At 48.1% G+C, this 18,935-nt stretch overlaps 1 protein-coding gene across 1 annotated transcript in view; it reads right to left on the reverse strand.

Annotated features, from left to right (window-relative positions):
- The window catches only part of MYO18B (myosin XVIIIB), a 221,672-nt gene that overhangs the window by 93,901 nt on the left and 108,836 nt on the right, over positions 1–18,935 (reverse strand). Inside the window, exons 27-31 of the mRNA XM_065889514.1 lie at positions 15,493–15,617; positions 10,674–10,828; positions 6,911–7,034; positions 5,829–6,029; positions 2,024–2,134 (exon numbers count right to left, since the gene is read on the reverse strand). Coding sequence (XP_065745586.1) covers positions 2,024–2,134; positions 5,829–6,029; positions 6,911–7,034; positions 10,674–10,828; positions 15,493–15,617 — 716 coding nt within the window. The remainder of the gene's footprint in view (positions 1–2,023; positions 2,135–5,828; positions 6,030–6,910; positions 7,035–10,673; positions 10,829–15,492; positions 15,618–18,935) is intronic.

The following is an 18,935-nucleotide window of genomic DNA, read 5'->3' on the forward strand; positions in this document are numbered from 1 at the left end:
TAATGGAAAATAAGCAGAAATTGGCCCCTCAGTGATAACTCCCAGCACTTTACAGTTTATAAGGCATCTGCCATTCTTTCATCTTATGCTCACAACAGCGTAGGTAAGGTAGAACATTTTCTCTTATTGCTCCCATTTTGTAGATGAGAAAACTGAGTCTTAGGGAAGTTACAAGACTTACTCAAGGGCACACAGGTCTGGTTGAACCTAAAATCTATGACTCTTCTTTTCCAACTCTGGGGAGTTTTGGGGGGAATGCACTTGGCCCCTTGGGATGATCCATGTAAACCCCCAGAGGGGCTGAGCTCTAAAGGGGCCCCAAAAGGAGTATCTGAGGAGCAGGAAGGGCAGCAGATGCAGCAGCACCAACCATTGGGAGTGGAGAGGGGCTCAGTTTTTACTTACTCCCCTCCCCCCCACCCCCGGGGCAATGATAGGGTGCCGAGGCGATCCCATCTGCCCAGGACTTCCTCACTAGAGTCCCGTCTCCGCCGAGGTCCTGACACCACTGAGGCCTCCTCCAGCCCCGCCCAGGATGATGCTCTTGGGGGGATCCGCAGAGCACCAAGTCCCTGAACCCTCCTTCTCTTGGATGGATTAGTCACACCCAAGAGCAAGGCAACCACCAGGTTTGCTCCCTGGTTCCTCTGGAAGGATCAGCTACCTGAAGATCCACACACACACCGGTATTGCTCATAAGCTTCCAAGCATCAAGGGTTACATTACAAAGCTCTGTTCAATAGTTCCACATCTGTGATCTTGAATCTTCCCTGTGACCCTGCAGGGGGCCATCATTATCCTATTTTACGGATGAGAGAAGTGAGGCTTATTAGCAAGGTTACGTGATTTCTCCAACGCCCCACAGCTGATAGCTGATGGAGTTGGGACTTGATCCAAGCCTCTGTGACTCCAAATAAAGTAGCAACATTGGCTTTTTGTGTGTCTTATAAACTGGCTCTAAGTGACCAGCGGTGGATACAGAGAATGGAGTGTAGTTTAGTTGGAGTTGAGGGTTTAAAATCACTTTCCCAAAATCACACAGTTGTTAAGCTGGAAGGGCAAAGATTCAAACCAAGAGTCTATGAGTTCCAGCACCCATGCTCTCAGGCCCTGCAGTTTGGAGGTCTCTGTAGAGACTCTGCTTAGGGAACTAATAATCGGAGTCAACCTTGGGAAATGCTACTCGGCCCCTTCTTGGAGATTCACAATGTACCCAAGGCTATGAAAGGCCCACAGAAATCCTACCCAGACAAAACCTGTTAAATGAGGCTTAACCCAAAGCTTCTCAGCAATTCCATTTTAAAGATTCATCTCACATTCACATCAGTGAATGCATCTGTAAGGAGGTCTGTCTCAGCACTGGCCATAAAAACAGAAAACCCTAAATGTCCAATGACAAGAGAATTAATGAGAGCACACGTCTAAGGTGGAATACTTTTATAAGCCATTAAACATGTACATTAGATCTGCATTTACTGACATGAGAGGAGGCCCAGGAAAAACTTCGAGTGAAAACAGCAGCATGACCCCATTTGGGTAAAACGATCTCTCTACAAATATGCACGTGTGGGTACAATGAAAGAGAGAGAGGAAAGAACATTTAAAAATAGTAATAATGATGGTGCCTTGGTGGTAAGATTTCAAGGGTTTACTGCCTTCTTACACACTGTCTGAAATGTCTGCAAAGAGCTTGGATAAAATTAAGAAATGATTTGCAAGGCAAATAGCCAGAAGGGACTGGTCCCTTTCTTGAAGCATATAAATCCTTACCCAAAGCATCAGTCACATGGCACTGTGGGCTCTTGGTAGAAATCTTGGGGTGATTATGCTAGACAGTTTCAGAGGATCGTAGTTAGGACAGGTACGTCTGCTCCAGCACCCCTGAAAGCACTGGGGAAGCTAAGGTCTCAGGTGGCTGAAGGGACTGTCCCCAGGCCCTGGGATTCCCCTCACTCTAAGGATGAGGCACCCAGGCTGACCCTGCCGGGACCCCAGGACACAGCTGTGCTCGTGGCTCACATACCCGCTTCTGGCAGGACTGGCGGATGTCCTCCATCTCCTCCTCCGTGTCCTCTCGGTCCTTCTGGTGCATCTGCTCCATCCGCTCAATCTCCAGCTCAAACCGCTGGCGGAGCTGTGGGGGCGGCAAGGACAGCGCGTGAGGGTGACCCACGCCATCCGTGTCGTCCTTAGCATTTCAGCTGCAGTGTTCATTTTGGGACTGCATGGATGAGAGTCAAGTTACCCCCCCCACCCCGCCCCAGGCACCCAGGGAGGTCAGAAATGGTAGATAAATCGCCCAAATACTGCCTCTATCCCTTCTGTGGTCATAACGTCACTCATCAATCATACTCTTCGCCACTGCGTTTAGATATCATTTTGGAATCCTTCTCAACACTCTCAGGATGAAACAGATTTGTCATCCCTGGAGCAGGCATCAGGCAAGTTCTTCTAGATGGGCGGATAGGTGGGTGAATGGATGGTAGAATAAAAGTTTACTTATGAAGACAGGAAACCCTGGAGAGGGAGATGACTTGCCCAAGATGCTACCTTGACAATTCACTTTGCCTCTGATTAGTTACCTTGCTCTGTGGAAAACAGCCTTCTTAAGATACATTTGTGATAGTTAGATGAGATGACATATAAAGCGCAATGCCTGGCACAAAAAGATCACGTTTTCTTTCCCCATTATTTTGAAAACAGAGTAAGGATTGGCCCCTCCCTTCCCGGAAGCCTGACATAACCAAGAACTGTGTTCCCGTTAAGGAGATGAGCCTTTTCAGTGAGAGCCTCCACCACCTGCTCAGGGCAGGAAAACAGCTGCGTGTGATGTTTAAGCGGTGCCATCTTACATAAAAGGCTCTAGAACTGGAGGCAGAAGTCATGGGACCCAATTCTAGTTCAAGAGTTTACTTTCTTGATTTTCATAATTCAGAGACTGATCCAAGCTCTTGCTTGTCAAGTTTTGTGGCATATTAGAATTACCTGGTGCCTTTTTTAAAAAAAATGTCAATTCCAGGGCTTCACTCTAGACCTACTGGGTCAGAATCTCCAGGATACGGGCCTCAGGAACCTATACTGTTAAGCTTTCATTGATCTATCCTCTTCGATGCTGTTGGTCATGGAGCAGCATGGAACCCACCAGTGCAGAGGGTCAGACTGTAGAAACTACAACGTCCTGACCATTTGCTACTCTACCCTGGCACCTCACAGCAAGCTTTCATGAGGCTACAATTGCTGCCTCTCTAACATGGACATGCAGTCGAAAAAAGACAACTGTGGTCTTTCCCAACGTTGATATTCTCTACTACATAGGACTGTGGCGAAGAGGAAGAAGAACGGTGTGAATCAGAGCCCCTATTGTAGTTCCCGGCAGAAAGCAGGCTCACTTTACATGCCAACTTCCTTCCCTGCCTCCTTTAAAATGACAGAGGTTATGGGAAGGTAATCCAAAATGAGGAGCATTTAAAGCAAGTAAACGTAATATTTCTTTTTTATTTTTTCCCTAGCCTCTTGGACACTCCTGACATCTGCAATACCATTTATGTCAAGCTTATATGAGTTAACATAAAACTTCCTGGAAAAAGTGCTATGTTGTAATCAATAAATATCTCCTGGATGTCTACAATAGCCCAGTGCAGTGTGAGGTGATGGGTGAAGCTGAAGATGGATGAAAGGGTTGAGTCAGCTTCGCCTCCTGTGTAAGCTGACGGGGGGTACTGGGAAGCTGCATTCAGCTTCGGTCCCTGAGGTCACCGTAGCACATTTCTGCTTCCGAGCACCGAGTGGTCCCCTGGTGGCATTTTCAAGAGGTAACGCAACTTTCCAAAGTGCTCACTCTACTCTTGACTCTGGGTTTCTTTGTGACGCTGTTCCACCCTCTACATCCCAGAACAACCTGCACAGATATCCCACCTCCTTCACGAACCTTCACAGATTCACAGCTGGGGTTGGGGGGAGGCTAGGGGGTTGACAAGGCTCCGACTTCCTTGTACAGATGAGGAGACTAAAATCTAGAGGAAAACGGGGGGCTCGCCTAACATCACACAGACCCCATCTGCATGGGATCATCTTGCAGTTCTATAAATGCCACGTGACCCCCCTGCCTCCAGGCCTTTGCAGTGGCTGTTCCCCCTGCCTGGAACTCTCCTCGTCAGCCGACTCAGACTCATCCTTCAGCTTTCAGCTTCAGTAAATATCACTTCCTCCAGGAAGTCTTCCCTGACTGTTCCAAACCTGCTCCCCAAACCAGATTCTGCAAGTTAAACCTCCCCGTAACACGCAGCATAACTACAACCTTCAGCAGAGTGGAGACCACGTGCGTCTTGCTTACAGCTGTGCCCCCAGCGTCCACCCCGTGCCTGGCACACAGTAGGTGCTTAATAAATACGGGTTTGACTGAGTAAAGATGCTGTTTTCTGAACCACTCCAGACTGTCCCTCCACGCCTGCCACATCCACGTCTCAAGGGTCAGCAGACTCCATCCCCATGGAGGGGGGATAAGCGAGAAGCAAGGGCCAGCGCCCCAGCCTCCCCCCGACCGCCCCCACTCCCTCACACCACTTCACCAGAGCAGCTCAGTTTATCTGCTTTTACGTATTCATGCTGCCTGGTCAGATGTTCTTGAAAAAGGAGTTCCAACCTTAAAACCATTTCATCATAATTACCCCTTATGAAATCCCACATGAGAAATTTCTTTAGAACTAAGCATCAAGAAAAGCCTTGCTTCCCCTTGAAAGCCTAGCTTGTTTTTATCTTGGGGATGATAAAAAAAAGCATGTAACTCACATTTCCTTTTTCTCTCTGGCCACCAGGAATTTTAGAGCTAAACCTATTAAGTGTGTAAGATCGTATGTTCTGCGTGTCTGCTTATTAATTCACCACCCCACCGTTCCTTAGCACCGGTTGTAATGTGTTTTTCTGGTTTGGCTTGTTCTATTTACTTTTCTATTTTATTATGCATACATCTTATAAGCTGCCTCGAATTCTTTGGGGAATGAGTTGGGCATATAAACAAACAAGCAGACAAAATATTCCTCAGCTGCTTCATTGAGGGGGCTGGTACAAGAGTATTGGATTCCTGCCTTACTCCCCTCAGTTATTTTGCATTTTCCAAAGATCGGGGCTCCCATCTCCCTGGAGGCTGTGCACAGCACAGGTAGCCGAGGCGCTGTGGAGTCAGACGGCGCAGGCTCCAAATCCCGTCCCTGAGCCTCAGTTTCCACATCCGTAAAGTGGGGATAATACTAATACCTCAGCATATAAATTTCTTGTGGAGATTGATGAGGTGAGATGTGAGGAGAGCTTAGGGCTGAGTCTGGTACACAGACAGAGCTCAATAAACACCAGATATTGGGTCAACAGTTATTTAATGAGTACCAACTATGCACCGGCCTCATTCCAGGCTCTGGAGATGCCCTGATAAGCAAAATCAACCAAAACGTCCTCCTGTTTCCCTGAAACTTATATCCTAATGCGGGAGAGAAGCATTGAGCACACTTTTTAAAGCACTATGGCATATGATGGCAGGTGCTTTGAAGGAGAACCAAACCGCTAAGGAGCGGCGTGGAGGTGGGGTTGTTTGCAAGAAGGAGACCAGGGCAAGCTTCTCGGAGGAGCTGACACTGACGCTTGCAGGATGGTAGGAGGGGGCTACATCATGAAAGGTCTGAACGTCAGACCTAGGGGGTTGAGGTGCTCTGGGGTACTAGGGAGCCACAGAAGGATGACGAGCAGCTGAGTGAGGCACTTATGTCGTATTTTGACAACAGCCTTCTGCACTGGAGTCAGCGTGGGGCAGGGCATCGCCCTGGACAGGACCTTCCTACCTGCTCCAGCTGCTTGATGGTGTTTTCCTGCTGGGTGTGGATTTTCTCTTGCTCGAGGGCGCTGGATTCCAGCTTCCAGAGCCTCTCCTTCAAGCCCGCAATGCAATTCTCCGCCAGAGAGGGTGACCCCAGCAGCTCCTGCTTCTGGGCCTGCAGCAGCTCCACCTCCTGCTTCAGCTGCAAGGTTTCTTGCTCCTTTCCCTACAGAGATAAGGTGGGCAGAGATCCAAAGTCACGTGACCATACTCCTGCCCCCCCCCCCGCCCCGGGACACCTCTACAACCTGCGGGAGGGCGCTTTCCACTGTTCAGTGCACGTCATCTCCACTGCCATCTCCACCTGGATCTCGCGGCCCCCCGTCGCGCCCCCTGTGGGACACCAAGGGCCCCTCCCTGGGACAGCTCAGACAGGCTGGGGTGGGGATTTTGTGGGAAGCAGCGCCCTTGCCCCTAGAGCTAGACCTCAAAGCACAAACAGGAGGTGTTTGCCCTATTTGAAAGCTGTGTACCTGCCAAGGCTGGGCCTGAGATGTTGGAGCAGGGAAGCCAAGTGGCCAGGCATGCCTCTTCCAGGTTAGAAAGTCAGCTCCAGGGTGAAAGAAGTTTGGGCTACATCATGAAGGAGCTGCCCGCCAGGCTAAGAGGTGCAGAGGTTCTCCCAGAGTAATAGGGAGCCACAGCAGGCCTTGAGGAGCAGCTGAGGGAGGTGCCTGTGTCACATTTTAATCAAACCCCTCTGCACTGGCACCTGCAGGGGACAGGGCACTGCCCCTAGCTGGGTCTATAGCTAACTCATCCTGAGCAAGCCTCTCCCCGCTCCCAGGTGGGCAGCTCGGAAGTCAGGCAGGTGACTGGAGCAAGATCCTGAGGGACGTGGAGCTAGGGAGGCCTGCTTATCCATCACCTGCCACCCACGGTTTGCTGATTCAGGCGCGCTGGGCTCCGTGACGCCGCCGGCACTGGCCGACCAGGACGGCCACACGCAGAGCTCTCGCCCCGCACCATCGGCAGCAGGCGCGCGAGGGAGGGGTTTCCTGAGACCCTGCAACCAAGAGCCAGGGGGCACTGTGCCCCCGCCCTCACCTTCAGCTGCTGCTGAAGCTTGCCCAGCTCGCACCGGACGCTGGTGTTCTCCTGGGCCACTTTCTCTCGGAGGCCCTTCTCAAACACGGACTCTCCCAGGGCCTGGGCCAGCTGCGTGTCAAACCTGTCAGAGCAGAACGCGGGTCACGGCCCCGAGGCGGGTGTGCCTGGGCCGGGGACGGGGGAGGGAAGGTGGGTGCTGGAGAGAGGCAGTTAGCTTGCTGAGAACCGCTAGGGAGAGAAAGAGAATTAAATGATGGAGGGTTTGTGGATGTGGGGTAGGAATCCTGAACACCAGAGGGCAACGCTGAGGGTTTACAGTTTCCACAAAAATACCGGACACTTATTTAAAATGTGATAAAAACATATACACAAAAATAAAAATAGAATAAAACTATACAAATAGAGAAAAAGAACAAAAAACATATAGATATATAGAAAAAACTAACCTATCCGGTTTGCTGGCATACGCCAAGGACCTTTAATTCTACAAGGCCCGGGCTTGGCATCTAATATCCATTGACTGGTACATGAATGTATTTATCAGCACGAACAAGGGACAGTCAACATTTCACATTGTGCATGATACTGTGGGGCTCATGCACTCATCAGCCATATTAGAGCACGGTTATTACCGATAGAATGCTGGACCGTTATACATTCCATCTTGTCTTCATCTGGTTCCTAAGCAGAAAACACGAGACTGGACAGTCCTACAGGGGCCGTTGGGGAATCAGGAAGTACCTACTTGGGAGCGCACCTGCCCCTCCACGATGGTGGCCACTAGGTGGGAAGCGCTTCCTGGACTGGACATCATTCCACTCATCAGCCTCTGTCCCTATCGCAGGCGAGGAAACTGGAAGGGGCTCTGATAAGCCTCAATAAGATGTGACTTCGGTCACTTGCCCTCCGCCCACACAGAAAGGCCACGTGCGCCAGGGAACTGGCTGTGGCCAGAATGGCTGAACTGGGCATGGGGTTTTGGCCTTGGTGAGAAGAAGGTCTCCCTTGTTACAAGATTATCCAATGTCCCTTAACGCTAGATGGTCATTCAAAGCCTCAAGACTCCTGAAAGAGCCAACTACAGGTCATATGAGGGGGGCCTACTGTTGGAAGGGCCCAGAGGCTTTCTGATTGGCTGTTGGTGACATCATTCAAGAGGCAATATTGGCTGCCTCTGAAATGGCCACACCGTGATGATGATAATGGTCCAGCAGTCCCAAAGTGCCAGGCTCTGAGCTGGGATCCATGGGGTCCTTATAACAATTCAGTAAGAAACACATTATAATCATCTCATACAAGAGAAAACTGAAGTTCAGAGAGGTGAGTGATTCAGCCAAAATCCCAAAGTGGGTTTGAGCCAGCTTCTCTGCTGATCTAGCTGGTCCCCCATCTACCTGTTCATGCCCTGGAACAGGGAAGGAAAGACACTGGGGGCCAGACAGTGATGGATGTTTTAAAGGAGTCCTTACTGGGCCACCTGATGCCGAAGAATGCCTCCAACAGACCCTAACTTTTGGAACACACTGACCGACGAACTGCCTGAGGCCAGAGGGATTCACACCCTTCATCCCACTAGGAGCGGGCTGGGGGTCCAACCTCCCGTGGCTCCAGCACAGGCCTTTTCCCTGTGGCAGCAGCTGGGAGCTCCATCAGCCTTTGGAACTGAGCTTTGTGACCCATGAGTAACCATGGCAACAAGAAGCCAACCTCAAATGGAGCCATTCTGGGCCACTCTGAACTTAGAAGCCAAGGGAACTCTATCAGCATGGAGACATCACTCCCTTCAGAGCCCAGCAAACTAAGGAGGCAGCTGCATCTACACTTTGATTAAGCTTAAAGAGGTGTGAGAGAGTAACACTAACTTCTAGATCTCTCCCTCACTATAGGCATTCTGCCTGAATTTCCACCGTTAGACAGAGACTTCTACTCCCTTATGGGCTCCCTGCTAAGATGCTAGCCCACCTAGAGAGGTAATGGCTGCTATTTGCAATGAGCATCAAAACATAAATTAACTTCTGCTAAGATATGGTAACGGAGTACAGAGCATGACAGGGCAGGTAGGTCTTAAGAAGAAGAAATGTAAGTATGATGAAATGGTGACTTTCCCGGTGGCCATCATGGGGAGGTTCTTGAGGACCTGGAATGAAAGATTCTGTCCAAGGGGGTCGATCACAGGGAAGACCAGAGAGATGGAATTCTCTGGCTGCATAAACTCCAAGGGCAGAACCCTGGCCCTGCCACCCATCAGAAATCTGAAACCCCCTCATAAGTCCTCTCAGAAGTAGAACCCACAGATAAGGGCCAGAATTGTCACAGCTGGCAGAAACCTGAGGGGTGATGGAGTCTCACTTCTCAATTTACAGATGGGGGTCTGTCAGAGCCACTCTTCAGCACCAGGTGGCCTGCTTAAGTCCAAGGACACAGCTCTGAAACATCAGTCACTGTCTGGCCCAGACAGGTAGTGTCACTTGACAAGGTCACCCAGGAAATGACCAAGGTGGGACTAAGCCATTCTCCCCACTGCAAGGACAAGGTTTAGCCAGAGCATCCATGGGGAGGTGGAAAAGGAAACAGAGTCAGTTATCAGCAAGAAGAGAATAAACTTCTCTCATTTTGGGGGGGCACTAATAACACCCCAAAGAGCTTCTTTTTCCCCCCCGCCCAAATGAAGGAGCCAGCTCAGGAAAGCTCAAAGGTGAATGAGAGAAACAATATTTAATGCAGATCGAGTTCAAAGCCTGTGCCAGTCCCAGGGAAATATAACTCAGCTTGCTACCTGGTGGAAATAGGCAACCTCGGCAAAACCACATCCTGGCACACATAGCAAGGTTTTTCTGTATTTTTATCCTGGATCTTCTCAAAGAGGCTGTATTTCATCTATTTGCCTCCTAGGAAGTTTCCATTAGGGCTTATCTGGCTCAGAACAAGACCCCTGCACACCTTTACCCTCACCAGGTGAGCTGAAGAACTTTGGACACAGCCAAGAAGTCCAGGGATGAAGCTGAGGTTGCATGTAAGGAGGCCTGTGAGTGTAAACTTGGGCTCCTGGTCTAGGCTCCACCCACGGAAACCTGCGACAGCACCGCTGGAAAGCAAGCACGGGAACCAGTGTGCAGATTCAAGACTGGCATCTTGTTTGTGCACAAAGCCCAGTCCCTGCCAGAACTGCTCACGTGAGCTGAGAGTCTAAACTTCAAATGAAAAGGGCACTGACTCAAGTTTTTGGCCTCCCCACCATTTTCAACAGTAAGAATAGGAACCAGACTCTAGTCCTGCGGGATCTACCAACTGTTATCACCTAGTCTTCACCACAAGGGAGGCGCTCCACCTAAGGAGAAGAATCAGGCTGAGAAGGGTTGAATGACTTGTCCAAGGTCACACAACTAGCAAGAGGCCCAGCTGGGACTTGAACCAGAACTTGCACCCCTAACCACGAGGCAAGGCTGTCTTTGCCCTCCACTATGAACTCTACACTTGATAAGTGGGGATGCGGAGGCCCAGAGGGGCCAAGAAAGTTCCCCAAGCTCACATGGTCAGTTGGTAATAGAGCTGAGACTGGGTAACAGAAAAGAATTATTTCTTGCTAGATTCTTGGGAGAACCATATAGGAATGTGTGAGGGGAGAGAGAGGAAAATTAGAGCAGAACAAGGATGATAGGCTCCATGGATGAAGAGCCCTGACTGAAGTGGAGGGGTTTGGAAGAATCCAGAGACCCCAGAAGACCCCAGCACCCAGGTGATGATGTGGAACTCGACTCACTTCTTCTGCTTCTTCTCTAGCTCGTGGTTTCGGCTCTGCTGGTTCTCCAGCAGGAAGTGGGTGTCCTGCAGGTCGGAGGTCAGATGGTGGCACTTCCTCTTCAGCTGCTGGGCCATCCTCCTGGCCCCCTCGTAAGCACTCTGCAGCTCCCCAAGCTGTGGGAGGAGTAGAACAAATCAGCCATCTCTGTCAGCGCCAAACTGCCCCCTACTTTATAGGTCAAGTAGCTGCTGTTTCCAGTGTGAGTGTAATGGGAAGAGAATAGGAACAGGGGCTGGAATGACTCCGTCCTGACCACTTTTCACCTGTGTCACCGTGAGGAAGCTACTTCTCTGAGCTTCAGTTTGCTTGGGGATAAAACGGGGGGCGGGGGTGTCTATCATTCTCTTAGGGTTTTTAATTTTCCTCAATAATCCTCCTGCCAGTGTGCCCACAGATTCTTTACATGCCCTGCCTCAACTCGACAGCCCCTTAAGGACTATGCATAATTGATAACCCCATCAGTGGGCATAATCTGGGGAGACGCATGCGGATCAGCCATGAAGCAGCCAAAATGGCACATGGAGAAAATCTGACCAGGAAACCCCTGAGACAGGCTCTAAAGGTCAGGGCGGTAACTGGCACTTGAGATGGGCTGACTTCCACGGGGACACGCGCTGCTGGAAGCAAACAGAAAAGCCACGGCACTTGCATCTTCCTCCAGGAAACACCCTCCCAAATGTCCTAGTTTAGATCTGGGAGAGACGGCAACTCAGCACACTCGCTTTGAAGAAATGGCCTCATTAAAGCATTGCTTTAAATAAGCAAAACGCTGAGTTAATGAAGCCTGTAATTCTAAATTCAGTATTTGAAGGCAAATGGGATGTTTTCATATATTCTGCTGCTCAGAAAAAGGTTGCACTTCTATTACTTTGTAACGTAGCACGAGTATCCCTCCTTCCTTGGGGAGGCTGACCCGACTTTATAATTTGTTATAAAAAGAACTGGGCTGTTCCCCTGTGGCTGTCCCTCACTGGTTATCTATGTCTTCTGAGCGTCATGATACAAGGTCCAGCTTGGAAGTGACCCCTAAAACCATCTCCAGAGAGCCTCACTTCCACCGTTTATAAAATCCCGTGTGATCTCATCGTGGCCCACCTCTGCAAGTTGATTCCATGATACTTTGCTCTCACAATGAGGAGATATATACACATACATAAAATAGCAGGGCAGGAAATACGACTTCAACTCTTATTGTGCTAACCTCTAGTGGGGACACCAAGAAGTAAGCAGATACTCACAACACGGCATGATGAGGCTTACATCGGGGAAATAATTCAGGGGCACCCAACCCAATCTGTGTCAGGGAAGACTTTCTGGAGGGAAGGACATTTAAGCTGAGATCTTAAGGTTAGTTGGAGATATCTAGGTAGGGAAAGAAAGTGTTCTAGGAAAAGGAAACAGCATATGCAAAGGCCCAGAGGTGAGAAAGAATAAGGCTTTTTGGAAGGAGGGGGGAAAAAAGGGAATGGAACAGAACAGAGAGTCCAGAAAAAGACCCAAAGAAATACAGTCAGTCAATCTTTTACGAAGAGGCAAATGCTATACAGTGAAGCAAAGACAATCTTTTCGACAAACGGTGCTGAACCAAGTGGTCATCCACGTGCCAAAAAAATGAATCTAGACACAGATTTTACACAAAAATGAACTTAAAATGGATCACAGACGTAAATGTAAAATGCAAAACTATAAAGCTCCTGGAAGATAACACAGGAGAAAACCTTGATGACCTTGGATTTGGCAAATGACTTTTTAGATATGACACCAAAGGCACAACCCATGAAAGAAAGAATTTATAAGCTGGACTTTATTAAAACTAAACATTTCTGCTCTGCAAAAGACATTATCAAGAGAATGGAAAACCACTGACAGGAAGAAAATATTTGCAAAAGACATATCTGATAAAGAACTTACCCAAGATATACAAGGAACTCTTAAAATCCAATGATTATAAAACAAACAACTCAAATAAAAAACAGGCCAAAGACCTTAACAGACACTTCACCAAAGAAGGTTACTGATGGCAAATAAGAATATGAAAATATGTTCCACACCTTAAGTCATCAGGGAAATTAAAACAAGATACTACTACACACCTATTAAAATGACTAGAATACAGAACACTTACAACACCAAATGCTGACAAGGATGTGGAGCAACAAGAACTCTTACACATTGCTGATGGGAATGCAAAATGGTACAGCCACTTTGGAAGACAGTGTGATGGTTTCTTACAAAACTCAACATACTCTTACCATATGATCCAGAAACCATGTACTTTGGTATTCACCCAAAGGCACTGAAAGCTTACATCCACATAAACACCTGCACATGGATATTTACTGACAAAACATGGAAGCAACTGAGATGTCCTTCAGCAGGTGAATTGATAAATGAACTGTGATACATCCAGATGATGGAATATTATTCAGAGCTAAAGAGAAATGAGTTATCAAGCTATAAATGAAAAGATGTGGAGGAACCTCAAATGCATATTCATAAGTGAAAAAAGCCAATCTCAAAAGGCTACATATGGTATGATTCCAACTATATGACATTCTGGAAAAGGCGAAGCTATGGGGACAGTAAAAACATCAGTGCTTGCCAGAGGCTGGGGGTGAGGGTAAACTGATGGAGCACAGAGGATTTTTAGGGCAGTGAATCTATATGCATGAAACTATAATATGGATACATGTCATTATACATTTGTCCAAACCCATAGAATACATGACAGTAGGGTAAGCCCTAATGTAAACTACAGCAAACTGCAGTCTTTAGTGATGGGTCAATGAACGTTCATTGATTGTAACAAATGTCCCACTCTGGTGGACGATGTTGATAATGGGGGAGGCTATGCAAGTGTAGGGATAGGGGGTAGATGGGAAACCTCTGTACCTTCCTCTCAATTTTCCTGTGAGCCTTAAACAACTGAGTTGGTCGGATTCAGTGGTGTGCTGGAGCTGTCTCATACCAACTTAAAAGAGCTGATTCTGCACATCTCTTCCCAGTTCCACATTCAGTGACATCACAATGGTAGCCTGAAATTGGCCATGGTGGGAACATTTACACCACGGAAATCGGCAACTGGCAAACATCACATATCAGGGTCTGTTTTTAGAGTGACAGTTTATCAGCACACCACAGGTTAAAGTGTAGACTGGGTAGAATGCAGACTAGCGGTGGTTGGAGACAATGCAAAACAGAGGCCAAACTACTCTCATCTAGATATGCCAGACAAGGTTACATTATATTTGTAATGCCCAGCTGCACTTTCAAGAAAAAAAGGGAAATTGTAGGATGTCAGAAATGCAGAGGCCACAAAACAAGAACACTCATGGTAGATGCTAACACTATGGCAGCCAAGGTGGGGGAGAAGAAGAGCAGCAGAAAGATCCAGAAACATCCCTAATGATAGAGGCTGTGTTCAAACGCCCAGAGGGAGACAGGAGACAAGGCCTTGGGGCCATGGAAGGTGGGAGCTTGGAAGGAAGACCCTTGCACTAAGCCAGGACCTTGAAAGAGCTGCACCTATGTGACAGGGGGCAAGGAAAGCTCCACCCATGGCCTGGAAGGTGGTAAGAATGCTTGCTGCCACTCTGGCTCCCAGTCAGGGAGAAAGGATTCCCGTGAGAAATCAAAACCCCAGGTCTGTGCCTCATGTGGGTTCAAAGCTCAGCCTGACACTTTGGACAGGCTGCAAGAATCTGAAATGCAGAATTTATTTAGCATAACCTCGGGGGCTGCTGCAGAAAAAAAAGTGCAAAAGTGCTTCTTCTAAGAGGAACACACCCAAAAACATAAGACTCCATTTAAAATCAATAAAAAGGTTAAAAAATTTTTTTTTTTTGTGGTTTTTTTTTTTTTTTTTTTGCATTACGTGGGCCTCTCACTGTTGTGGCCTCTCCCATTGTGGGACAGAGGCTCCGGACGCGCAGGCTCAGCGGCCATGGCTCACAGGCCCAGCCACTCCGCGGCATGTGGGATCCTCCCGGACAGGGGAACGAACCTGCGTCCCCTACATCGGCAGGTGGACTCTCAACCACTGCGCCACCAGGGAAGCCCTAAAATTTTTTAAATATGATAGACTCAATTAAAAAAAAAAAAAAAAAAAAGCTAAAGACACATAAAATCTCACCACAAGAGTCAGAAGGGAAAAAAGGAACATCTACAATGCAGACCACGTGGGGCTGGTGTGTGAGAGGCGCCTGCGGAAGATGAACTCACAATCAAAATTTACAGAACACACAGGCAAACAATTCCCAGTGATAGTCAGTCTAACTTGCAATAACAGAACGACCTGAAAGAGATGCTGAAAGATCCCTTGGCTGCTGTGTGATTGAGGGGAGAGGCTGGAAGCAATGAGACCAGTTAGGAGGCTGTTGCTCTGATCTAGACCAGAGATGGAGGTGGCAGGTTAGGCTAGGGGCAATGGGGGCTGATATCATTTGACTATTTTAAGGGCACATTACAATCATTTTACAGATGAGAAACCTGAGACCCACAAGGTAAAAGTGCTTTCCACAAGGTCAAAGCAGAAAGGGAACTGGAACTCAGGTATCCCGAGCTCACGTTCATGCTCTTTAGTCCACTCGCATGTAGAGAAACTATCACCCATATCCCATAGCGACCTGCATGTGTAATATCAGTGGAGGCGGAGAAGCACGGAACAGGTGATGCCCTCTCTCCCTTCCTGGGTTCAGCCAACACCCTGAAGAGGGAGGTGAGACCCTGCCCAATCGCTGCCACTTTTGCAACCCAGACTATCTCCCCCCGGCCTTACCTTCTGCTCCAGCTCGTTCCTAGACGCCAGCTCCGAGGCCAGCCTCTCCTCGGACTGCTGGAGACGCTTCCTGAGGAACTCGTTCTCCATCTGAGCACAGTCGAAGCGCATCTGCCACTCGTCCGCTGTTTAACAGAGTCAGAGAGGCCAGGACGGGAGGCTCAGTGAACGAGGGTGGTTCTCTCCCACAGTCTTAGCTCTTTGTGCACAATTTCACAGTGTTAATAGAATTCCTGAGGCTCGACCTCAGGCTTCAGATTAGGAAATCCCACTTTAAGTCCAAGCTTTAAAAACCACTTCCTCCAGGCAGCCTGCCCTGACTACCTCCAGGTGTCTAACGTTATTGACCACTCACTATTTTAAGCTTGGTCGTTTTACACTGTTCAATTTCTCTACAAGTGTGCAAAGACCTTTTTTTCCCCAAGGAAAGCCCATAATTTTTGAGGGTAGGGGAGCTGTTTTAGTCATTTGCGGGTTTCTCCACACCCTCTAGAAGAGTCCCACACACACAGCCGTTCCCCCCCACATGGTAACGCAAGTTCACCAACTGGAGTCATCCTACTGGCCTACCACACTGGGTGACAAGAGTATAAAATCAGAGACTGTTGGTTGAATTAATTAACAAATAAATCAATGAGCAATAATTAAAGTGCCTATTAAATGAAGAGCAACAGATACACTGGTCGCAAGATGTCTCTATGTGATAGCAAAACAATCCCTTGATTTGGTAAAAATCTAAAAAAAACCATTTGCTGGTGTGATGAAAACTGTTTGGCTGAAGAGAACAGGTTACAGTAAGTTGTGATATCTTTTAACTGAATAATAGAGGAACATCCTTTAAGGTAACGGAGATGTGGAAAACACTGCACAAATAGTTTAAGATACAGACCCATCCATTTCTCCATCCATCCATCCATCCATCATCCATTGTTCCATCTACCTTCCATCCATCCAAACACTCACTGGGCACACTACTCCATGCCAGGCACAAGGGATCATGAATAAGAAACCATTCTATCTTCTGGAAGTATCTACTTGTGGAGACAAACATGTAAAAATTCAGCTTCAACACAGCATGACCAGTAGTCTCATAAAGGAACTTAAGGAAATCCAGAAGAGGACTCAGACTCATAAGGGCAGCAAACTCTGTTTTGTTCATGATTGTGTCCAAAGGACTTACTACGATGCCCAGCATATCATAAACACTCCATAACTTTCACTGGAGAGGTGGGTGGATGGATGTTAGGGTGCATGGAGAGGTGGGTACGTGGATGGATGAATGGATGGTAGGACTGAGGTCTTGTAGGAGTTCACCCCAATAGGGATTCTCACATAAAATAGAAGAATGATATAACTGTAAGAAGTCAGAGCCTCTTCAAGTTTCCATCAAGGTGAATAATATCATGGTAGGAAAGGAATCCTATCTCCCCACCAGGTAAAAAGTCTCAAGTAGCAAACAGCACAGCCTGCAAAAGGAAGGGGCAGCAGAAAGGATTTCTGAGGCAGCCTGTGTACTCTGTGCTCCAGAGAGGGGTGTGAGGGGGCAACACGAACAGATGAGGAAACTTCTCCATTCTTCAAGGCTGATTTCCACCTCCAGCCTCCCTCCCCATGGGCACCATTCTTCACCAGTACGTATAAGTGAGCCCTTCATTTTCCAAAGTCACATCCTTCCTGGGTTTCTCTGACCTCACCATTCACATTGCAAGTTTCTTGAGAGCAGAGCCCAACTAAAATTCTATAAACCACCCGCCGACACACAACAGTCTGGCTCAGTGCTGGACGCATACCGTAAAAGGTTCTCTTTAAATACTTAACCATGTATAGTGGGAAAACATATATTTTTAGTAATTTCTACTCCACCTTGATCCACAGAAGAGGCTGTGATGCCACTGCACTGGTGTGATTAAAGTGTTTTATTGCTTTTTTCAACCTTCCTGTATTTCTGAAATTTTCTGTAATGAGCATGTATTACTTTCATAATGAAAAACAAAAGATTTGTGGATTCGCTTCCTGGAATAAGCATCCCGAGCTGAAAGCCTGCACAGCTAAGGTGCTCACGAGCTAAGCACATTTCCCCCATCGTCCGACTCCCGTATCTTTGCACAGGAAAACAAAGGGCCGGGGAGTATCATTCAGACATAAATCACAGTCGGGATGGAACTGGGGCTGATGTTCTTCTGGGGAAATTGTGCCGGTTCTGGGCCAACACGTTCCCCACTCCCTGCATGGACCCTGCCTTGTTGGGTCTCAGGTATGTGAGAACCTCAGACTCCTGTGGATTAACCTCCCTGGTAAACGCCTGCCCTGGGGGCAGCCAGGAGGAGAGGATAACGAGAGGAGAGCAGGAAGCAAGTGTGCCCTGCCTCTCCTCCACCACCTCCAACCTTGGCTCCTCTGAGTGTCCCTGATGTTTCTAGGGCATTGATTCTCTGCGGGCACTGAAGGAATGGTATCAATGTTTCATAAAGGCTGACAGGCACGCTGGGAATCCTCCTCAGCTGACTCATTTAGACTGGGAAGAGGAAGTGACAAAGATGTCATCCTGCCCATCCAGCCATGAGAGGCGAGTCCCCAGGTTACCGTCTAAGGCGGGCACCACCAGGAACCCCTGGCTCCTCCGAACATACCTCTCATTGGGCAATTCAGGGGTCCTCTCACCCTCTCTCCATTCATTCAGTAACTGCTAAGTGCCTGACATCACTTTTAAATGAGGACGGTAGTCGCTGCTCCACAGGTGATGAGCAGGGATAATGATCCTGCTATCCGTAATATCAGAAATAATGATAAACTAACAGCTATTCAGCATTCTGTACCACGCACGTGGCTAAATGCTTTCCATTAATCATCTATGGCTACATCCATTGGAAAGATGAGAAAACCGAGGCCCGATAATGTCTTTGCCCAAAGCCACCCATCTAATAAGCAATGGAGTCTAGAGTCAAATCGAGTCAAATCCAGAAATGGGATTTTACAGATTTCACTTTTTAACCACTGAGCTGCCTTTCTCAAAAATTATATTAAAAAGACTCATATAAATATAAGGGTGCCCTGCCCATCCATAGAACCACTAATTTTTTTTTTTTTTTTTTTTTTGCTGTACGTGGGCCTCTCACTGTTGTGGCCTCTCCTGTTGCAGAGCACAGGCTCCGGACGCGCAGGCTCAGCGGCCATGGCTCACGGGCCCAGCCGCTCCACGGCATGTGGGATCTTCCCGGACTGGAGCACGAACCTGTGTCCCCTGCATCGGCAGGCGGACTCTCAACCACTGTGCCACCAGGGAAGCCCAGAACCACTATATTTTTAAATCATTCTCTGCATTATTACTAAACAGCACCTGCCACACTGATAATTTATCACTTGGGATATTGTTGGACTATCTGTTTAATGCCTGTGTCTTCCGCTGGGCTGAGAAGGCAAGGACTGTTCCTTTCTCTCCGCCA

This window comes from Phocoena phocoena, chromosome 13, assembly GCF_963924675.1.
Source record: "Phocoena phocoena chromosome 13, mPhoPho1.1, whole genome shotgun sequence".
In the NCBI taxonomy this organism is placed as follows: domain Eukaryota; kingdom Metazoa; phylum Chordata; class Mammalia; order Artiodactyla; family Phocoenidae; genus Phocoena; species Phocoena phocoena.